General features: G+C 48.6%; 1 protein-coding gene across 3 annotated transcripts in view; it reads right to left on the bottom strand.

Moving 5' to 3' along the window:
• OTUD5 (OTU deubiquitinase 5) overlaps window positions 1-20,427 on the bottom strand; it is a 28,417-nt gene that overhangs the window by 3,663 nt on the left and 4,327 nt on the right. For 2 of the 3 annotated variants that reach the window (XM_060002410.1, XM_060002411.1), the window contains exons 2-6: window positions 13,521-13,614; window positions 5,428-5,492; window positions 5,184-5,340; window positions 4,939-5,087; window positions 889-1,092 (exon numbers count right to left, since the gene is read on the bottom strand). In XM_060002410.1, coding sequence (XP_059858393.1) covers window positions 889-1,092; window positions 4,939-5,087; window positions 5,184-5,340; window positions 5,428-5,492; window positions 13,521-13,614 — 669 coding nt within the window. The remainder of the gene's footprint in view (window positions 1-888; window positions 1,093-4,938; window positions 5,088-5,183; window positions 5,341-5,427; window positions 5,493-13,520; window positions 13,615-20,427) is intronic. The other variant, XM_060002412.1, reaches the window with a different exon arrangement.

Here is a 20,427-nt window from a genome sequence, read left to right as displayed (position 1 = left end):
TTACTTCAGGGCCTTTGCTCTAGCTGGCCCTCTGCCTTCCCTGGCATAGGCACTTAATCCCCTCACCTCTGCAAGCTTTTGCTCAAATCTCACCTGCTCTGAGGCCAACCCTGACCATGCTATTTAATACTGTGAACTCCCAGCCCCACTCAGTCCTACTCATCCCCTTTATCCTGCTCTACATCTTTCATGCATACTACCTCTCAATTAATTTATTCATTATGTTTATTTTGTTCCACTCTGCATAAATGTAAGTACCACAAGTACAGGGATCTGGGACTGCCCGGCTCACCAATGTACCCCTATACACTGAGAACAGTGCCTGCAATAAATATTTGTTCAACGAATTACTCAGCTCTTGCCAATGTCTATTAATCACTCTAAACTCCTTGTGATTCCTCAAATGCCTGGCTGTCATGCCCCACTCCCCGCCCTAAAAATTCAACCTTTCTGTGTGGAGACTGACCAGAGCCCTCACCTTCACTGGTCTCCCAGCCAGGGTCAAGGGTCCCACTGATGCATGTGTTTCCCTTAACAGACAGAATCACTGAGGGTGGAGTGGGCCAGACCTGATTTTACATCCTCAGCACACAGCCTGCCACACAAGAACATTCAGCAAGAGCCTGTCCCTCTGAAACTATCCATGAACCCTGCATGTCACCATCAGTGGCTGCCCTCCCTCACTCCTTAAAAGAGCTAGTTCTGCACAAGCGTTGAGAGTTCTAAGGCACAATGCCAAGACTAAGGCCAAGATAAGGTACAGACGGGGCTGGGAGCTTCCTTCTCTCCCAGATGCCAAAACTGCTTAGTTTTTTTCTGCCTGTTTGTGGGCAGAACGTGGGAATTAACAGGTTCTTAGCCAGGCTAGTGACAGACCCCAGGACCCACCTGGCTGGGGCCACGGACTTGGCGAGCCTGTTTCTCCTGATCCCTCAGCCACTGCAGGTAGGACTCCCGAGCCACCTGCTCCTCAATGGCCTCATTTGTGGCCTCCCAGTCTGTGGCCCGCTTCTTGTCTTCCAGCATCTGCTGTTCAATCCACGACTCCTCCGATGTTTTTATGGCATTCTTCATCAGGGACTGCTCTGCAAACTGCAAGGAGTGGGGGAGGAACAGTGATGTGGGCTGACACTCTGAACTCTGGCCAAGAGCCAGAACTGGCTCAGGGAGGTGGGCCCACAGGCCCGCAAGAGAGGAGGCACAAAGGCAGGTACTCTTACTAAGCAACCCCCTGGGCAGGCTGCCTATTCATCAGGGGCTGGGGGAAGGCAGGTTTGGGTTGTGGGACGTGTCATTCCAAACTCCTATACTCAGAAGCTCTGCTCCCAACCCCAAGACACCTCAACTGAAGTACTAAGTCTGGGGCAGTCAGGTGTTCTCCAGCCAGGGCTAGAATTTAAAGAAGCCTCACCCAGTGACGACTCAGTTGTTGAGGCCTTCCTCACCTATGCCCAGATGGGACAAGGAGAAAAGATCACCCGAGAAGTGAGCTCTGTGTGCACAGGGTAGAGGGACTATTGGGGCATTTAACTGGACAAGAGAACAGTGTCAGCATGGTGTGAGGTGCTATGAGTTGTGGAACACTGTGTGAGAGTGTTCTCTGTCAGGCTGTGAGACATAACAGATTTTTAAAAACGGAATAATGAAAAGTATCAGTGCATATCCCAGGGAATAAATGTGAAGTATTGCTCAGTGAAACTTATTTTAATGCACATATACACACCACACACCAATGTGTGCATGCACTAAGTAATGATGTAAAATGTAATTTTTTACCCATGGGTAACAGTCCAAAAAGAATGTAAAACTCTGTTAGAATAAGCCAATTAAAAAATGGGGAAAAAATCTAAACATACAACTTCAAAGAAGATATACAGATGGCAAATAAGCCCATGAAAAGATGCTCAACACCATTTGTCATTAGGAACTGCAAATTAAAAATAACAACAAGGTACCCATCAGTTAAAGATATCAGTAAGAACTATAGCTTCATGTAGATATGGATGGTTACATATAGAAATATTTCTAGATACGTGTATACACACAGGTTAGTATATACACATATACTTCCTTGTTTTGTCAGCTGAAAGGGCCTAGAAACAAGGATACCCCAATAGCAAGGAGCAAACTCAGCACTCAGATGCTGGTTTCTAATAACATTCTCCAATAAAAGGAACTAGGACTCCTTGGGAGAAATGGCTGGTTCTAGGAATGGGGCAGGAAATATACAAGGTGAGCCTGGAGCACCTTGCAGTGCCAGAAAGTAAGTATTCAAAACAAAATAAAACAGGGACTTCCCTGGTGGCGCAGTGGTTAAGAATCGCCTGCCAATGCAGGAGACACGGGTTCAAGCCCTGCTCTGGGAAGATCCCACATGCCGTGGGGCAACTAAGCCCGTGCGCCACAGCTGCTGAGCCTGCGAACCACAACTACTGAGCTTGCGTGCCACAACTACTGAAGCCTGTGTGCCTAGAGCCCGTGCTCCGCAACAAGAGAAGCCACTGCAGTGAGAAGCCCGTGCACTGTTAACGAAGAGGAGCCCCCGCTCGCCGCAACTAGAGAAAGCCCGCGTGCAGCAACGAAGACCCAACACAGCCAAAAATAAATAAATAAATTAATTAATTAAAATAAATAAATAAATAAATAAAAGAAAAACGAACAAACCAAGAAACACCCCGCGCTCCCAAAACACACCACCACAATGATGGGGGTATGTCAGAGACGCAGGAACCAACAAAAGGAGCTCCCAATAGCCAAAATTGGAAAAATTTGAGCATCAAATAAAAATACTATTGGATTATAATCCAAAGTGTAAAAGTATTAAAGATATACCCATCAGTCCACAATGATACAAATGATTGAATAAATTAATAATGGAGGGTAAGAGACAAATCTCCCTTGCAGAAGAATTCCAAATAATTTATGTAGATACTCTGCTCTCAAGAAGATGGAGTGTATCCTCTTTTTTTTTTTTTGGCTGTGTTGTGCGGCTTGTGGGATCTTAGTTCCCCAACCAGGGATTGAAGCCGGGCTCTCGGCAGTCAAAGCACGAGTCCTAACCACTGGACTGCCAGGGAATTCCCTAACCCCACTTTTTTTTTTTGCGGTACGCAGGCCTCTCACTGTTGTGGTCTCTCCCATTGCGGACCACAGGCTCCGGAAGCGCAGGCTCCGCGGCCATGGCCCACGGGCCCACGGGCCCAGCCGCTCCGCGGCATGTGGGATCTTCCCAGACCGGGGCACGAACCCGTGTCCCCTGCATCGGCAGGCGGACTCTCAACCACTGCGCCACCAGGGAAGCCCCCTAACCCCACTTCTTAAGTGTGGGCTGTAAATGACTTCCTTCCAAACAGTACAGCATGGAAAAGGGGGTGGTGTGGGGGAAGACTAATTTTACAGTGGAGAAAACTTGATAAACGCTACTTCTGCCAGATGATCAAGGTCGACATCAACAGTTATAAATCACGTTCACAGTATACACTGTTGATATGATGTGATGAGAATGGCACTTTACCACTGTGATCCTCCTCCCTGAAACCCACAGCCCCAGTCTAATCATGAGAAAAACATCAGACAAATTCCGAAAGAGAAACATCCTACAATATAGCTGACCAGTACTCCTCAAAACTGTCAATGTCACCAAAAACATGAAAGTGTGAGAAGCCATCACAGACAGGGGAGCCTAAGGAGATATTATGACTTTAGTTAATAATGATGTGTCAATATTGGTTCATATATTGTAACAAATGTATCACAGTCATCTGATATGTGAATAATAGCAAAAATGTGTGCAAGGGGGAGCAGGGTATATGGGAACTCTTTACTATCTTCTCAATTTTTCTGTAAATCTAAAACTATTCTAAACAAGTCTACTAAAAAAAAACTTAGGGCACTCACATTTTTAACAAAAGGAAAAAGAAAAGATACATATGATCAAACCACAGAAAGTCACGGATGAATCTTAAGTGTACAGTGTTACTTGAAAGAAGCCATTGGAAAAACTACATACTGTTATGATTCCAATTATATGACATTCTAGAAAAGGCAAAACTATAGAGTCTGTAAACAGATCAAAAACAAGGAAATTCAGAAAAACTGTCACAGAAATATGGTCTTTAGTTAATATATCAATATTGGTTCATTAAGTATGACAAATACACTATGCTAATACGTTAATCATAGGAGGGTATATGGGAATTCTATAATCACAATAATTACATAAATCTAAAACTGTTCTGAGATTAAAAATTTAAAAAACAAAACCAAAAAACCTTTATGCTAGAGGGTGTGTTGGTGTTAGGGTGTGTTTCCTAAAATGAGGCAGGAGCACTTTCTGTTTGTAGGAAGTGAAACCTGAATAGAAGATACCAAAATCCCCAGCAGACAACTGTTTATGAGACAGAGAATCAGAATCTGTCACTGTGTGCTGAGAAAATGTACTGCCACCTTCTGAGCACCTATTAGGCACCAGGCCCAGTGTTAGGCACTTCCTGTATCGGCCAAGCTACCAAGTCAAATTACTTGTACAATCTGCCTTAGGTCCCAAGCCAGTAAGTTGTGGGGCCAGGCCTACACTCCAAGTCTCTGTGACCATAGTTGTCTGTACCTGCTGAGGTTCGGAGGAGGATCCATGTGGGTGCCAAGACACCCAGACCAAGCCCTGGCTCACAGTTCCCAAGTGTGACTCCATATCCCCAAATGCCAACCCTTAACAGGCACAAAAGATGGGTGAACCAGCTCAGACAGGCAAACCAAGACCACAGAATGAGCCCTGAGAGATCACCTTGGGTAACTTCCTAACTTCACAGAGGTGAGACCTTACGGGCGACTCAGAGAGGGGACAGGATATTTTTGTGGGCTAGGGGCAAAACTGAAACTCCAACAGAGATTTCTGGTCTCTATATCCAGCATCCATTCTGGGCATGGGGACCTGCTTACCCCCGGTTTGAATGATGGCAGGCCCAGCCCCACGCCAATGGTGGCCTTGTTAGGATTCACCACTGAATTGTAGTGGATATTCCGATGGTAGCTGACACGGATGGGTTCATCCTCATTTTGATGGATCCCATGGAATGTGTTGATGGGTTCTGCAGAGAAAGAGAAGGAGGGAGCATCCACAATGGGCTGGGTGGGGCAGGCTCGGACCAGGCGTGATCAGTCGCTCACCAACACCACAGAAGTACCTGTGCTGTACTGGTACACCTCCACGGGCCGGTTGTACATCTCTGCCATGGCCTGCATCTCAATGTGGTTGCCATGGCAGTTGTTTTTCCGCTTCCGGTTGATGTAGGTGGTAAAGTCCTCTGTGACATAGTTAGAGAAGTAGTCGGCATTCTTCATCTGCAGAATAGATCAGAGGAGCAAGCTCTATGTGGAGAAGAGATCCTCCCACTCTGCCCCCGCCCCAAGGTCTCTGCAAAGTCTCACCAGATAGTCCATGCAGTGCTTTCGCACAACCTCATGCATGTCCTGGTCTCCATACACCTGGTCAGCTGTGGGGACAGAAGGAGAGGCTGGGGTCAGAGCTGCCACCAAAGAAGAGTTCTGAGTCACAGAACATCCTTGGGGGTGGAGGGCTGGGGGCCAGGGAAATGCCCTTTCCTACCCTAAGGCATGGAGAGTTCTTGGCCTTGTGGGCTGGAATAGGGTCATGAAAATAGAGGCAGGCAGGGACAGTCTTTAAGAACAAGAGTACAGGTAAGAGGGACACAACCACAGGCCTCTTGAGCAGATGACTTTGTCAACAAAGATTTTAAATCCCTAAGTGGCCTTAAGCACCTTCAATTCCACATACACCCCCTTCACTTTTCACATGAGGAAACTGAGGCTCGGGGAGTTTGTGGCTTGACCAAGGTCACACAGAAGTCAAGTCTGTGACAGATTCAATTCTATAATTCAGTTTCCTGACTCTCAGGAGTCAGTATGGCCTTTATAAGGTTAAAAAAAAAGGAAAGGAAAGGAAAAGAAAAACAACTGGGCTCTAAGCCCAATTCTGCTAGGTACTAGTGAGCAAAATGACCAGAGGCAAATGACCCAAGTGTTCTGACCTTCATATGCCTCACGTGTAACATGGGATGGAGCTGGATGCCTTCCTGGCAGGGCTCTCGTGGGATTAATGAGATAATAGGTGTGAAGTGACTAGCACTGGGTTTGGGACAGAGCAGTCACTCAGAGCCCCCTTTCCTGTAGTGGGGCCTGAACGTGCAGTACTGCGAAGGTGATAGAGGTGAGTAAAATCCTGCCCCTATCTGCAAGAAGCATGTATTCTATAAGAGAGATAAGACACATATGCACCTAACTTAAGCTTAATTCAGGAAAGGCAGCCTGTGGCCCAAATGGTCCAGGCATTATAGGGTTTTGGTCACAATAAGAACTAGGCTCCCTCTGCCTCACTTAAGGATGTTCAAACATGCTGTTCCCTTTTCAAGACATTATTTCCATCCTCCTTGTCTGCCTACTTATCAAATATCAATGTATTCTTAAAACAGTTCCCCACCCTCCAGAGCACCTTTTATCACCAGATTTATCAAAGGTGCGTACAGACTTCATCTGCCTGATCACACTGGGTTCCCACTGAGGGCAGAGGGCAGTTCACATCCAAGTCCACCCCCAGCTCAGAGCCTGATGCAGTGCAAGAAATTGGGAACAGTTTGCTGAGTGGATGGGAAGGCTGCGGGAGCCAGGGAGCCTTCTCCCTGAGAAATTAAAGTGGGCTTGAAGATGAGGCACACCTTATGTCCACTGGCTAAGACGAAGAGGGAATTTCCCTTTGTCTCCCCAGACCGTTGCTCTGACGGGATCTCCCTGGGGCACTGGGGCAGGGGCAGGGGCAGGTCCTGCAGGGAACACTGCAGAGTTCTTCCATGACAGCCAGTCTACCTCTGTGAAGAATCGCTAGAAGAACGCCTTCGCTGCCCTCCCCTTCCTTCCCTGGAGGGTTATGTGAGATAAGGAGAAAAAGGCCGCTCTGAGATAGAAAACGGGGCCCATGCCTGTCTCACGTCCTCCTGGAGGTGCAGAGACCTGAGAGGGATGGGGAGTGGGGGCTGTGAAGGCGCGAAGGGGTAGTCCCTTCACTGATGTAAACAAGGATGTGGGTTCTGCGGCCACACTCTCCCCTGCCCCACCCCCCAGCAGCACTTCCAGCAAGTCACATGCCCTGTGCACAGGCTGGGGGCCCCTGTCGCTGCCTTTCTTAGAAGCCAGGACCACAGAACCCGCTGTGGCTGCCGGAGCTGCCCGAGGAGCTATTTCTGTAGAATAAACTTGGGGTGCCAAAGAGGCAGTGCTGTCAGCAGCTGCAGTAAACAGGAACTGAGACAGGAGTGAAGGGGTTAAAAAATAGGGGTTGGTCTATCAGGCTCAGGGAGGTGGCTGAGATGTTCCTAGGGAAGGGTCAACAGGCATTTCCAGGCCTGGGAGGTAGATCTACCCGACCTAGATGCCAGATGCAAGAAGTTGGGGGAAAGAGGGGAGACTGTAGACAGGGAAGGGAGTTGGGGGAGAACCTTCCCATGAGGGTCCCCCCATTGCCCTGTCACTGACTCCTTTGCCTGACAGAAAGGCTCTTCTGCCTCCTAGCTATGTGGCACTGGAAAAGGCCTTTAACCAAGCTATGTGGCACTGGAAAAGGCCTTTAACCACTCTGGGCTGCAATGTCCTTATCCATAAAGTGGGGGAGATAACTCCTCTTCCTCTCATGGGGCGTTGTTAAGACTACGGGGATGGTCTGCCGAACACCTAAAGCATACTAGGTGTTCAAGAGCCAGGGCTCCTGTTTGTCATAAGGAGGACGATGACTCCTTCAGATAGCCAGCCACCCACAAGTCAGCTAGAATGTCACCGGAACCACTTATTAAGCCCTTCCTCATTTCTGTTGCACTTCATCAGCCAGAGGAAAGCCCCAAACTCAAAGTCTAGGTTGTCCCTCCTCATGAAGGCAGAACTGGTTCTCTACCTTTGCTGAATCCAAAGGTCCACAAGCCTACATTCTGTGCCTATAGTTCAAATCTTCAGCAACCAAACAGGCCTCACAAAATGGGTTCCTTACATGTGGGCAAAGTATGACCTTCTCTACTTATCTATAAAATGTAAAATACCACCTTCTCTACGGTACATGTATTTAATCACAGCTTTTGGGAGGGGGGAACCCACCTCACTGGTTATAAGATGTACCCTAGTTTGGGGATCACCAACATGTAAGAAAATGTGCATCTCTGAACCAAGGAAACAGAGCAACAGTACCTTTCCAATGAGGGAGAGTAGAAGGATCTTTTGAATGACATAAGGCAGGAAAAACACCCAGTGCAGGGCTAAGAACACAGAAATCCTCACTCAGGAGATGCTTGTCTGATTTTGCCAGCCCTACCTCTGTCCTCCAGAAAGCCCTCCTCCTCCCGAGAAGGTGGCACATGGAACCAGGGGCTGAGCTGGATTTCCCTGTGGAGTCTAAGGTGGAGGGAAAGGGCCCAATGGTCCTGCAGAGGTAGGGGAATTCACAGCACTTGTTTTGATAGAAACCGAAACTCCTCCCCTTGCTGACACTGCACTTGGCAATCTGCACCTGCTCTCCCCTCCCGGAGTCCAGCTGAAAGGGGGTCCCCACTACCTCACCTCTGTCCCCAACCTAAATAGGGCTCAGAAATCCTCAGTACAATACTACAGTTGGTTCCACCAAGGCCTTTTCACATTCTAACTCATTCCATTCTTACCCAAAAAAACCCTACTTTCCACAGGACAGATACTGAGGTACAGAAATGTGGCATAGTTGGCCCAAGGTCACACATTTGGGAGGTTGAAGGAGAGGCCAGGCTTTCAAGGTGTAACTGGTAACTTCAAGCACTGACGCCCCAGGTGACATTACCACCACTCCCAATCCAGCTATCACCTTAGCCACCTGACTCTCTAGGCCAGGCCTGATCCTGACTGCCTCAGTTTCCCCACCAGCACAAGCAGGAATCAGCTGGAATGCAGGAAAGGCCTGAAAGTGGGCAGAGATTACAGATATCAGGGGCTGTACCCCTCACTAGGGCCACAGAGGTCAGCATGAACTTTCCCTCCCCACACCCTACTTCTGTCCTTTCTCTGAGCATACAGAGACACCAGCATAGAAATGCATATGTGCATGCACACAACCAGCAGATCCTGCCAAAGATGTTCCCTGAGGCCAAATACCCACACAACAACCCTCACAACTGCAGAGAACTATCGCATCCAACAAGTAGATGCCCTTGCCACCAACCAGGAAAGACTGAAGGCTGGACAAGATATGAGGCTGTACAAACTGAGGACCCCTCCACACCTCCTTCCTAGCCTTTGCCACGGGGCCTGATGGAAGCGGGGAATAGCCAATAGCTCTAACAGACTTGTCCCAACCTCCCTCCCCTGCTGCCTGGGGGAAGGTCCCCCAAAATGTAGTCACTGTTTTTTGAGGAATTATGTGGAAGAGCAAGACAGGAGAGCCTGGACTCTCTAAAGAGTTTAAGGGGAACTTCATTAGAGGTCCAGTGATTAAGACTCCATGCTGCCACTGCAGGGGGCATGGGTTCAATCCCTGGTCGGGGAACTAAGATCCCACATACTGCATGGTGCAGCCAAAAATAATAGTAATAAATTTTTTAAAAAAATAAATAAAGAGTTTAAGTACAAGGCCCTACAATTTGTTTTAGAGGCACCTGGGGATTACCTCCCTACCAGGCTGCTGCCTGCCTGCCTGCCTACCTGCCTGCTGGAAGAGCCACAGCGAGTTCCACTGAGGACAGAAAAGGAAGCTTGGTGTGTGCAGGGAAATCTAAAAACAAACCACACGAATGTGTGTACAAAGCAGTAGGGGGAGACAGGACCTGCTCTATTCCCTGCTTCTCTCCTGGCCCAGTGGGAACCCTGGCCCCACTGAGGGGATGAACCAAAAATAAGGCCTCACCTGCCTGTCAAGCAGCTGTGGTGCATACCTGGCCTGTGGCCCCAGCTACCCCAACTGGCACACCCTCAGCGGGGGAGACAGCAGAACTCAGCCCTCTCAATAGCCTGGTCTCTGAGATGCCTGCTCCTCTACTCAAGAATGCCCATTGCAGGACTTCCCTGGTGGTCCAGTGGTTAAGAATCTGCCTTCCAATGCAAGGGACGTGGGTTTGATCCCTGGTAGGGGAACTAAGATCCCACATGCCGCAGGGCAGCCTGCATGCCACAAATAGAGAGCCTGCGCACCACAACGAAAGATCCCGTGCGCTGCAACTAAGACCCGATGCAGCCATAAATAAATAAATAGATAGATAGATAGATAGATAAATAAAATGCCCACTGCAAAGATGGGAACACTGAAGGAGGCAGGGCAGAGAGAGGTCAACAGAAGCTGGTGTACATGGTGGCCCATGGGATTCTTCTCCTTCTGGCCTGGTTCAACCTCAAACACCAATGTTCTGATACTGGCTGTGTGACCTAGATAATAAGGCCCTGACTTTCTCTTAAGGCCTATTTCCCTTTTATAGAAGAGTCAAAATTGATCTAAGATCCATTCCTCCAATGCTGATAGTCCATGTTCCAAGACTAAAAGGTCCAGAGCAGTGGGCCTCGCTAATGTTTCTGGGCCCCATCACTGTAACGTGCACAGTCCCAGCTGTATCCCCAAGGCCCACGCAGACACACGCACATGTGGCTGCCACTCTGCCCACAGAGGCTGAGGCCGAGGCCAAGACCAGGGCCAGGGCCAGGGCCAGAGGTTTTTGCTGAGTCAAAGCCATATAGAGAGAGGGAGGGAAGAGAGATGCAGACTCACGTTTCCAGGAGGAGGTTATCTGAGCATAGCAGGGGCAGGGTGGACCACAGGATACCTCTGGGACCCAGGCTCCCAATTCCACTCCACCCAAGCCTGTGCCAATGCTCATGAGTTCCCAACAGGTGGTTGTGGAAAAGAGAACTGGGCACAAGCAGTGGATATTGGTTCACACTGGGGACACCCAGACCTCAGAGGTAAAACAGAGGGTAGAAACCCACCTGCCTCAGGATTCCTAAGAGTAGAGGACCACAGGTTCCTAGCTGGAAGAAGTAAGACCCAGAGAGGTCAAGGAATAAAGCCAAGGTCACCCAGCCAGTTGACAGCTAAGCTAAGAAGCTAGGGCTTCCCTAGGGTCATAGAAAGAATGTGTCCTTTGGGCACCTCTTGGTTCCCATGCAGTTCTGCCACTAATGACCCTGAGCATGTCACTTCCCTTTCCTGAGCCTCAATCTTCTCACCTGTCTCATTGGATAATGATCGCAATTTTGCAGGTGAACCTGAAGCACCCTGAGGAATGCCTAGCAATCACTCGGGGTCAAGGAACGACAGAGTGGTCTCTATGTTGGTCCCCCCTCCAATTCCAGCCCTCAGTTACGTGGTCCTTCTACTATTCAATATGTGGCAGCCTGTAGCCCTTCTCGCCAGAGCCTAGGGTAACTACCACCTGTCCCTGTCCCAAGCTAGGCTGGAAGCAAAGGGGCAGCAGAAAGCTTGAGGATAAAGTCCCCTTCCCAGGCACATGTCCTGTGCACTCTGCCCCAGGGAAACCTCAAGGTGAGGCCTAGAGACCCGGGGATCATGTACTTCTCAGGGAGAGACCGTGGGGCTTCTGAGGTTTTACGAAGAAAACCCAAGGGCAGCCCAGTCAGAGGAAATGTGTAGCCATAGTGCTGATAGGGAAAGGCCTTCAACCTGTCATGGTCAGCTCTTCCTGTAAACTTAGGCCCCTTACTAGAAGGCCCCAATGAGGGGGAAGGGTCAGAAGGTGTTTGGGGAGAACAGCTAGATGGACACACACTTAAATTTTGTTCTTGACATGGGTTACTGCCAAGCCAGGTCCTCACCAGGCCCAAGGTCTGCCTCAAAGACCACCCAAGATCCAGATGCCCAGCTGCATTCTCTGACCCTCACTCCACCAGCAGCCTTGCTTAGCCCACATTCAACCTAAGGTCTCGGCACAGGCCTAACACCTCATGGGCCCCCACGTCTTCTTTCTTTGCCTTCCTTTGGTCCAAGATGCCCCCAAACCTAGCTCTTTCTCTAGGAAACATCCCAGGGAGAACATGGACTTGAGCCACAGGGATAGGAAGGTTGGAGTTTTCCCAGCCCAGCAGATTCCATTGCCTGAACCTCTTCTGCTTGGTAGAATAGGGAGGCAACCAGTCACCCCACCTAACTTTCTTTCACCCACTCAAACATTTGTGGCTCTGAGGCACCACTAATAATAGCACTCAAGCTTTATCAATGTTATTGTTCCATGAGAGTCTACCAAGTCAGGCACTAAAGGGATTTACTAAAGTAATCTCATTTAACCATTATAACACGACATCTTTTAGCCTCATGGTACACAGGTACCTGAGATACAGAAAACAGGCTCAGGGAAAAAAGAGGGGCTTGCCCAGGGGCACACCAAGAATCAGTGGTAGAGCCAGAAGTGGAGCCTGAGTCAGTCCAGCCCACCAACAGACATGATGGGTCTGCACAGACTAAGAGAATAGCAGACCCAGAAGGGATTCAATGAGCCCTTCAGAATCAACACCATTCACAGATGGGAAAATGGAAGTTATGAGTCAGGGGAAGAACTAGAAGAAAGGGCTTCTGACTCCCAGCTCAAAGCTCCTATTGGAGGGCACTTTTCCTTGGGAGATATCAGAGCTCCAAAGGGAGGATCAGATCACACTCCCAGCTTCCTTTGGACACCAGCACAGGACCTCACAATTGCTTGTTGAGTCAGAGATTCAGAGCCAGAGAAGCTTCAAAGATCTAGCTCAGACTGGATAGTAGATGGTATTAAGGAATTATTAATTTTGTTAGGTATGATAATGGCATTTTTGTTATGTTAAAAGAGAAAGAGAGGGCCCTTATCTGTCAGAGAAACATACAGAAATATTTACAAATGAGATGATCCATGATGGGGTTTTGCTTTAAAAATACTCATTTCAGAAGAGTAAAAAAGAGTGGGTGGGGTAGTGATGAAACAAGCCTGGCAATATGTTAACGATTATTTTGAAGATGAATGATGGGTACATGAGGGTTCACTATTCTTCTTTCGTGTAAGTTTAAAAAAAGTTCTATGATTCCAGGGCGACAGCTTTGTGCTGCAGTTAAGAGGCCTCAGACTAACCTAACCCAGACTCCGACTCCCGACTGTTCTATGTATTTCTGACCCTAGGTAAGTCATTCCCTATTTCTGAGATGTTTTTCTCATCTAACAACTGGAAGCAATAGTCCTACACTTACCTAGCTTGGAGGAGAATTAAAAGGGTTTCCTGTAGTGTCTGACAGAGAAATCTGTCCCTAAGTAATGTTACTTTCTTTATCACTATTATTGCTGTTATTACTCTCATACCACCATACTGCCTCATGACTGAGAGCTAGAGGCCAGACACTAACTTGAGGCTGGGGCCTGGAGTCCCTAAAAGATCAGCTAACTCTGCCCCCAACCCTGTCACACGGGTTACTCCTGACAACTGGGACACAGCTCAGGGGCAGCCCTAGGCCCTTGAAGGCTGAGGCAGAGACTCACCTACAGCCCGGAAGAGACAGGCGCCGTCCTCCTTCATCTGCTTGATGATGAAGCCCTTCTTGTCTCGCAGGGCCTTTTCAAACCAGTGCTCCTGCTGGAGGGAAGAGGTGGGGGTCAGCAACAGGAAAGGCCTGTACCCTCGCCCCAGGGCCCTGCCCCTGAGCTCGCAAGGGGCCCAGATGATTGGCTGAGAGGACAATGGGCAGGGTCCAGTTCTCTGCCCTGCTTGACAACTCTATGTGCATGTGAAGCAGGAGGAGACCCTTTCTTTTAGGGAATCAGTCACTGTGTGAGCAGACTTGCTCCCAGAGGGGTCTCAGCTGCCCTAAGGGCAGAAGCCCCATCTGTATTCTGACCACTGCTGACCATGCTGAGAATCCAGTGTTGGGCCTTCCCCTAGGCAGCCAGAGGCCCAGACCCAGCAAGTGCCTGGGGGGGAAAACCTGGCTCTACCTCGAGAAGTTTCACCTGGGGACCCCCTCTAGTCACTTAGGGTAGGGGAGATGTTTAGGAGGGAGTGACTGGCAAGAGTCTAGTTCCTGAGCTCCACATACAGCTAGGGAATTCCAAGATATACTGTATAAGGCAAAACATATGCAAAGTATGATGTCACTTGTGATAGAACACATTTAACATATATATATGCATATGTATACAAACACACATGCACACAAAGTTGGGAAGACTTTACACAACAAAATATTATCCCTAAATGTTGGTATTACAGATGATTTTACTTCACCACCTCCTTTATAAAAAGAGGTATACAATACCTTACCCAAAATTCCAAACTTCTAAAAGCTTTTAAAATCAAGTCTTTATCTAACTCATTTAGCATCACAATCCGACCTGAGTTGACAAGAACCCATTTATTCCACCTAGAGGCGAATATTCAAACATTTCTATGCAGAAACATTCAGGTGTTTGACTATGACGGGAGGTGTTACATAATACACAGTACACATACCAGGTGACTTTCCTAAATTCTGAAATTTTTCTGAATTCCAAAGTACAGCTGGCTCTAAAGGTGTGGGGTTAAGTGAATCTGTACAAGTGTGTATTTTCAGATGTTTTTAAAAAAAATAATGGAGAGGGACTTCCTGGTGATCCAGCGGTTGAGATTCCACGCTTCCACTGCAGGGGGCACGGGTTCAATCCCTGGCCAGGGAACTAAGATCCAGCATGCCGCCTGGCGTGGCTAAAAATAAATGAATGAATGAATGAATGAATAAATAAATAAATAAATAAAGGAGAGATGAATAGGCGGAACATATAGGATGTTTAGGGCAGTGAAACATACTGTTACATACTGTTTAGGGCAGTGAAACATACTGTTACATACTGTTACATACTGTAACAGTGGTTACATCATTATACATTTATCCAAACCCATAGAATGTACAACACTAAGAGCAAACCCTAATGTAAACTATGGGCTTTGGGTGATTATGATGTGTCCATGTAGGTCCAATGATTGTAACAAATGTATCATTTTGGTGGGGGACACTGATTATGGGGGTGGCTCTGAATGTGGGGGGGCAGGGGGTATATGGGAACTCCCTGTACCTCCTGCTCAATTTTGCTGTGAACCTAAAACTGCTCTAAAAAATAAATCTATTAAAAAATAATGTCCGTGTCACTTAAAACACGTTTTCCATCTCAAAACAAAACGAACCAGAAGCAGCAGATCTTTCCCAGCCTCCTCGCGCCATCTGCTGGCCACCAGAAGAAGCCAGCCTGAGCCCGCATCAGGTCTAGGGACCAGAAATCCCAAGGCTGCTGCTCCTTGGGGACACGACCCAGCCTAGGGATTTACAGGATCTGGGCTAATGCCAATGAGACAGAGGAGGTCACCTCTCTGCAGGCCATTTTTAGCCAGCTCAGGTGAGAGAAATTCCTGGCAAAGTAGGAAACACAGGGTTTAGAGGCTAAAAAGCTCTGGGTTCCAACCCCAGCTCTGTCACTCACTTGTTGCATGAGTTCAGGTAAGCTACCTGAACTCTCCAAGCCTCAGCCTATCAAACGGGGGATATGTGATCTGTCCGACAGCTGTCAAGAGGTTCAGAGGGGCTTCAGGACCTGAAAAGGCTTTCTAAACAACATACCATGCACTGGTGAGGTGGTCATCAGTAACAGAAGAAGGGGCAAGACCAGCACAGACAGAGATGACATACAACTGAGAGGCCCTCAGAAAGTCCCAGGTGAGTGGCTAGACAGGAGGGGATGAAGAGAGGGTGACAAGGGAATAGCCAGTAGCCCCACCATCAGGGCCCGCACGCCAGGAAGGTGTGGCTGGCTTTCCAGAGATGACAAAGGCACCTGGAAGCTCTTAATGGGCTTCCACAGCACAAACTCTTGTTTGGGTACAACATTCCAGCAGTCCAGGTGTCCCTCCTGCCCTGAGGCTGTCACATTGGACTGGCCTACTCCAGCCAGTTCCCCTATCCCTGACCTGCAGGGTCAGCCATCTCCCAGCACCATGGCGCCTGCCCTAGTCAGGGGTCTTCAGCAGGGAAGCTGCAACTATGACTACAACCCCAGACTGGACAGAAGAAGTAGTTCTAAAAAAGCAGGGCACACAGCAACCTCCTGCCCTCAAGGATGGGGGGAAAAGAGATCGAGAGGGGACAGGGGATCAAAGAGGACGAGAGTGGCTCCTACTTACTCATCCAACAAAGGTTTACCAACCAGCTACTAAGTCAGACCCTGGGCTGGCAATGAGGACAGAAAAATGAATCAAATTTGGTCTCAACCTTGATAAATTCATGAACTGCTAGAGGGGTGGGGAAACAGGCAATGTCCACACTGAAGTGTGAGCAAGGGCTTTGAAAGAGGTGAACACAGGTGTGCTGTGAAACAGAGGAAGGGACCTGGCCAGTCATTAAGGCTGGCACTTGAGAGGAGGTGCCACCTGGGTAAAGGAGTAAAACACCAAGACCTCCAGAAATGCTTGTTAATTGGATAAGAGATCACTTCTGTCACTCCAGGGATGCCAGAGGCCCAGCAATGAGTTCAGCAGAGCTAAAGTCCTGGATAGGACTAGGCAAGTAAGCAGGGCAGGGCCAAGAAAAAAGATGAATTCATATTAGCCGAATGCCTGCCCATGCCAGGTGCCAGATGCAAAAGGTGACCTCATTTAACTGTCCTTACCACAGCTCAGGTGGCAGAAAGCATTATCTTCATTTTACAAAGGCAGAAAGGAACTGGGGTTCGGGCACCAGCAAAGCCTAGCGTAAAGGCAACAAGAGAAGCCTCATGAGTCACAGCATGGAGATGTACCTGGCAGCCCATTTGGGAAAATCCTGATTTGTCCTTAAAAATGAAGAAGGCCTGAGCATTCCCCTTGCACAAGCAAGGCTTTGGTACTGGGGCAGCCAGACTAGCATCTGGGCCTGGAACTGGAGGCCAGACCACTAGCCACCCACTGCCTTTGGCACCAGCAGCCTTTAAAGCAGGCTCTGGCTGAAACCCCTTCTCTCTCTCCCTCTGCGGGGAGAAAACAGGGAGGTCATGGTCCTGGGCTCCAAAAAGAGCTTAGAGTCCCAAGAGCTCAGAGCACAGTCTTTTCCTTTCCCCAGCTGGATAGGAGCCTCCAAAGAAAGTGCCAACTTGAGAGTCGTTTAGGAAAATGGCCCAGGAAGGAAGGTCTGGCGGAAGTGAAAGGTGGGAGCTGGCCCAGGCATAAGCTACATCAATGTCCAGGCCTAAGAAAGTCAAATCCAGACCCTGGGACTTCCCTGGCGGTCCAGTGATTAAGATTTTGTGCTTCCACTGCAGGGTTCGATCCCTGGTTGGGGAACTAAGATCCCACATGCCGTGCAGCGCAGTCCAAAAATTAAATTAAAAATAAATAAAATAAAATAAAAATACAAAAAGTCCAGACCCTGAATCTTCCAAGCCCACTGCTGAACCTGTGGCTGACTCCCTCCACATCTCTGAGCCTCCACAAAGGGGTTGGGCAAAGCTCTCTGACACCAGGAGATCCAAGGTACAAGACTGCAACCTACTGGTCCAAAGGCACAACAGAAGTTGAAGCAGGCTGTGGGACCCAACTGACTGAGGTTTCAATCCAACTCCACTAATTATTAGCCATGTGATGAACTGCTCTGAGCCACAGTTTTCCAATCTGTGAAATGGGATAACAAGCCTCCCAATAATAGGGATACTGGGAAGACTCAAATATTATAGGACCTTGCCCAGTATGAGAGCACTTAATGAGTTCCCTTCCTCGCCCTGGAAGGGAAACAAGAACACCCCTGTAGAAGGCTGAATAATGACCACCCAAAGACATCAGGCCCTAATCCCTGGAACCTGTAAATGCTACAGGAAGAGGATCTTTGCAAATGTGGTTAAGAATCTTGCGATGGGGAGATTATCCTGGAGTATCAGGGTAGGACCTAAATGCAATCACGAGTGTCCTTAGAACAGCAGAGGAAGACCTGATACAGACAGAGGAGGAGACCACCCATACACAGAGGAGAAGCAGGCAGAGGTCAGAGTGATGCGGTCAAAAACCAAGGAATGGGAGTAGCCATCAGAAGCTGGAAGAGGACTGCATTCTCCCATAGAGCCTGTGGAGTGAGTGTGGCCCTGCCAACACCTTGATTTGGGCCCAGTGAAACTGATTTCGGACTTCTGGCCTCCGGAACTGTGAGAGAATAAATTTCTGTTGTTTTAAACCACCCAGTTTGTGGTAATTTGTCACAGCAACCACAGGAAACAAATACAACCTCCTTGTAGCACTCCCTTGTGTGAGCTGTGAGGCAACGTGGCAATGCTCACATCCCACAAGATCCACCCTGTTTGCATCCCCCCAGGGAAAGGGTTAGAATTAAGGCTGCAGGGGCCTGGAATCCCCCCTCCCAGCCTGGGAAGCTGCTGACTCTGTCTATTGATGAATGAGTTGCCACTGAAACGGGGAGGAGGCAGGGGGAGATGGCAGCAGCAGTGGCAGCTCATGGACAGATGTCTTCCCAGAACCCACGGCCAAGAGGTTTTTAGTATTCTGGGCTACACAGCTCTGTCCCAGCAAGCCTGGTGCCAAGACCACCCCTCTCTCCCCCAAAATACCCAGGAACACTGGCTCTGCTCCACGGGCTAAACATAGGCAACCCATCCAATGAGAAACAGACAGACACACCGCTAAGGACTAACACAAGCTCTCCAGGGCAGAGGAATCGGAAAAGAGCAAAAGGCCCCAAACCTACTGCCAGGCCACTGGGGTAGGGGGGTGAGGGGGATTAAAAAATGAAGATTCTATTATTCTGCAACAAAAAGAAACAAAGTCCTGATGCATGCTACAACATGGATGAACCTTGAAAACATTATGCTAAGTGAAAGAACGAAGTCACAAAGGACTGCATGTTGTATGATTCCATTTATATGAAATATCCAGAAAAGACAAATCAATCAAAACAAAAAGTAGATTAGTGGTTGTCAGAGGCCGAGAGGGGATAAGGGGATGGGAGATGATGATGATGCAGGGTTTCCTTCTGAGGTGAAAAAAATGTTCTAAAATTGATTGACTGTGGTGATGGATGTACAACTCTGTGACTACACTAAAAGTCACTGAACTGTACACTTTGAACTGGTGAAATGCATGATGTGTGAATTATATCTCAAGAAAGCTGTTAAAAACACACACACAGGGGGTTTCCCTGGTGGCGCAGTGGTTAAGAATCCGCCTGCCAATGCAGGGGACATGGGTTTGAGCACTGGTCCGGGAAGATCCCACACGCCACGGAGCAACTAAGCCTGTGCGGCCACAACTACTGAGCCCGTGTGCCACAACTACTGAAGCCTGCGTGCCTAGAGCCTGTGCTCCGCAACAAGAGAAGCCACTGCAATGAGAAGCCCGTGCACTGCAACGAAGAGTACCCCCACTCACTGCAACTAGAGAAAGCCCACACGCAGCAACAAAGACCCAACACAGCCAAAAATAAATTAAAAAAACAAACAAACAAAAAAAAACACAAACACACACATAGGGACTTCCCTGGCGGTCCAGCGGTTAAGACTCCATGCTTACACTGCAAGGGGTGCAGGTTCAATCCCTGGTCAGGGAACTAAGATCCCATATCCTGAGTGGTGAAGCCAAAAAATAAAAACAACAACAAGAGAAAACAAAAAACACACACACAAAGGCCTACAGCAGTGGCTGGTGAGAGGGAAGCTGGTAACTGCTTGAAACTTCATAGCATACTCCCAAAGCCAAGGGGTCCCACTCAAAACTTTCACAATGGATGGGGGGAGTAGAGAGCAGAGAATTAAAGAGATTACAACTAGCTTCAAAGCAATGAGTACAACTTCCCTCCCCACCACTACCCATTTTATGGATGGAGAAACTGAGGCCCAGAAAAAGGAACTACCAAAAGATACAGGACTCAAACCCAGACCACCCAGGCAGAGACCACTTCCTGCTATACCACTCTGCCTCCTCACCAGAGGAATCAGCAGGTTCCTAGAAGCCAAATGAAGGGTTTTTGCCAACAAAGATCAGTTGTTGCAAAGGCTCCTAGGAAGAACCCAGATGATCCTGGGGAAACTTCAAGAGAAGAATCAGCCAAGGTCCAAGGTGGGCCAGGTCAGGTATTCAGACACTCAATAACCTTGGGCATGGGTGGACTTTTGGCAGCTAAGCAGGAGATCCTGGGATTTGAACTCAGGCCTGCCAGCTCCAAAGCCTAAACTTTTTCTACACATAACCCTACCTCCAAACCATCCAAGAGGTCTCCCAACAGGCAACCCCCGAGCTTATTCACCACAGCATAGCTGGCCACAAAAATCACTGTCTGCCAACCCTGAGCCTCACACTGACCAGGCGACTTGTCCTGACCACCAAGCTTGGATGGTTGAGAGGGAACACAGAGGCAGGGGAGAGAGGAGAGGAACCCAGTTCTGCCTCGAA

The sequence above is a fragment of the Delphinus delphis genome, chromosome X (genome assembly GCF_949987515.2).
Source record: "Delphinus delphis chromosome X, mDelDel1.2, whole genome shotgun sequence".
NCBI classification, from domain to species: domain Eukaryota; kingdom Metazoa; phylum Chordata; class Mammalia; order Artiodactyla; family Delphinidae; genus Delphinus; species Delphinus delphis.
This window is presented reverse-complemented; position numbering and strand designations above follow the sequence as displayed.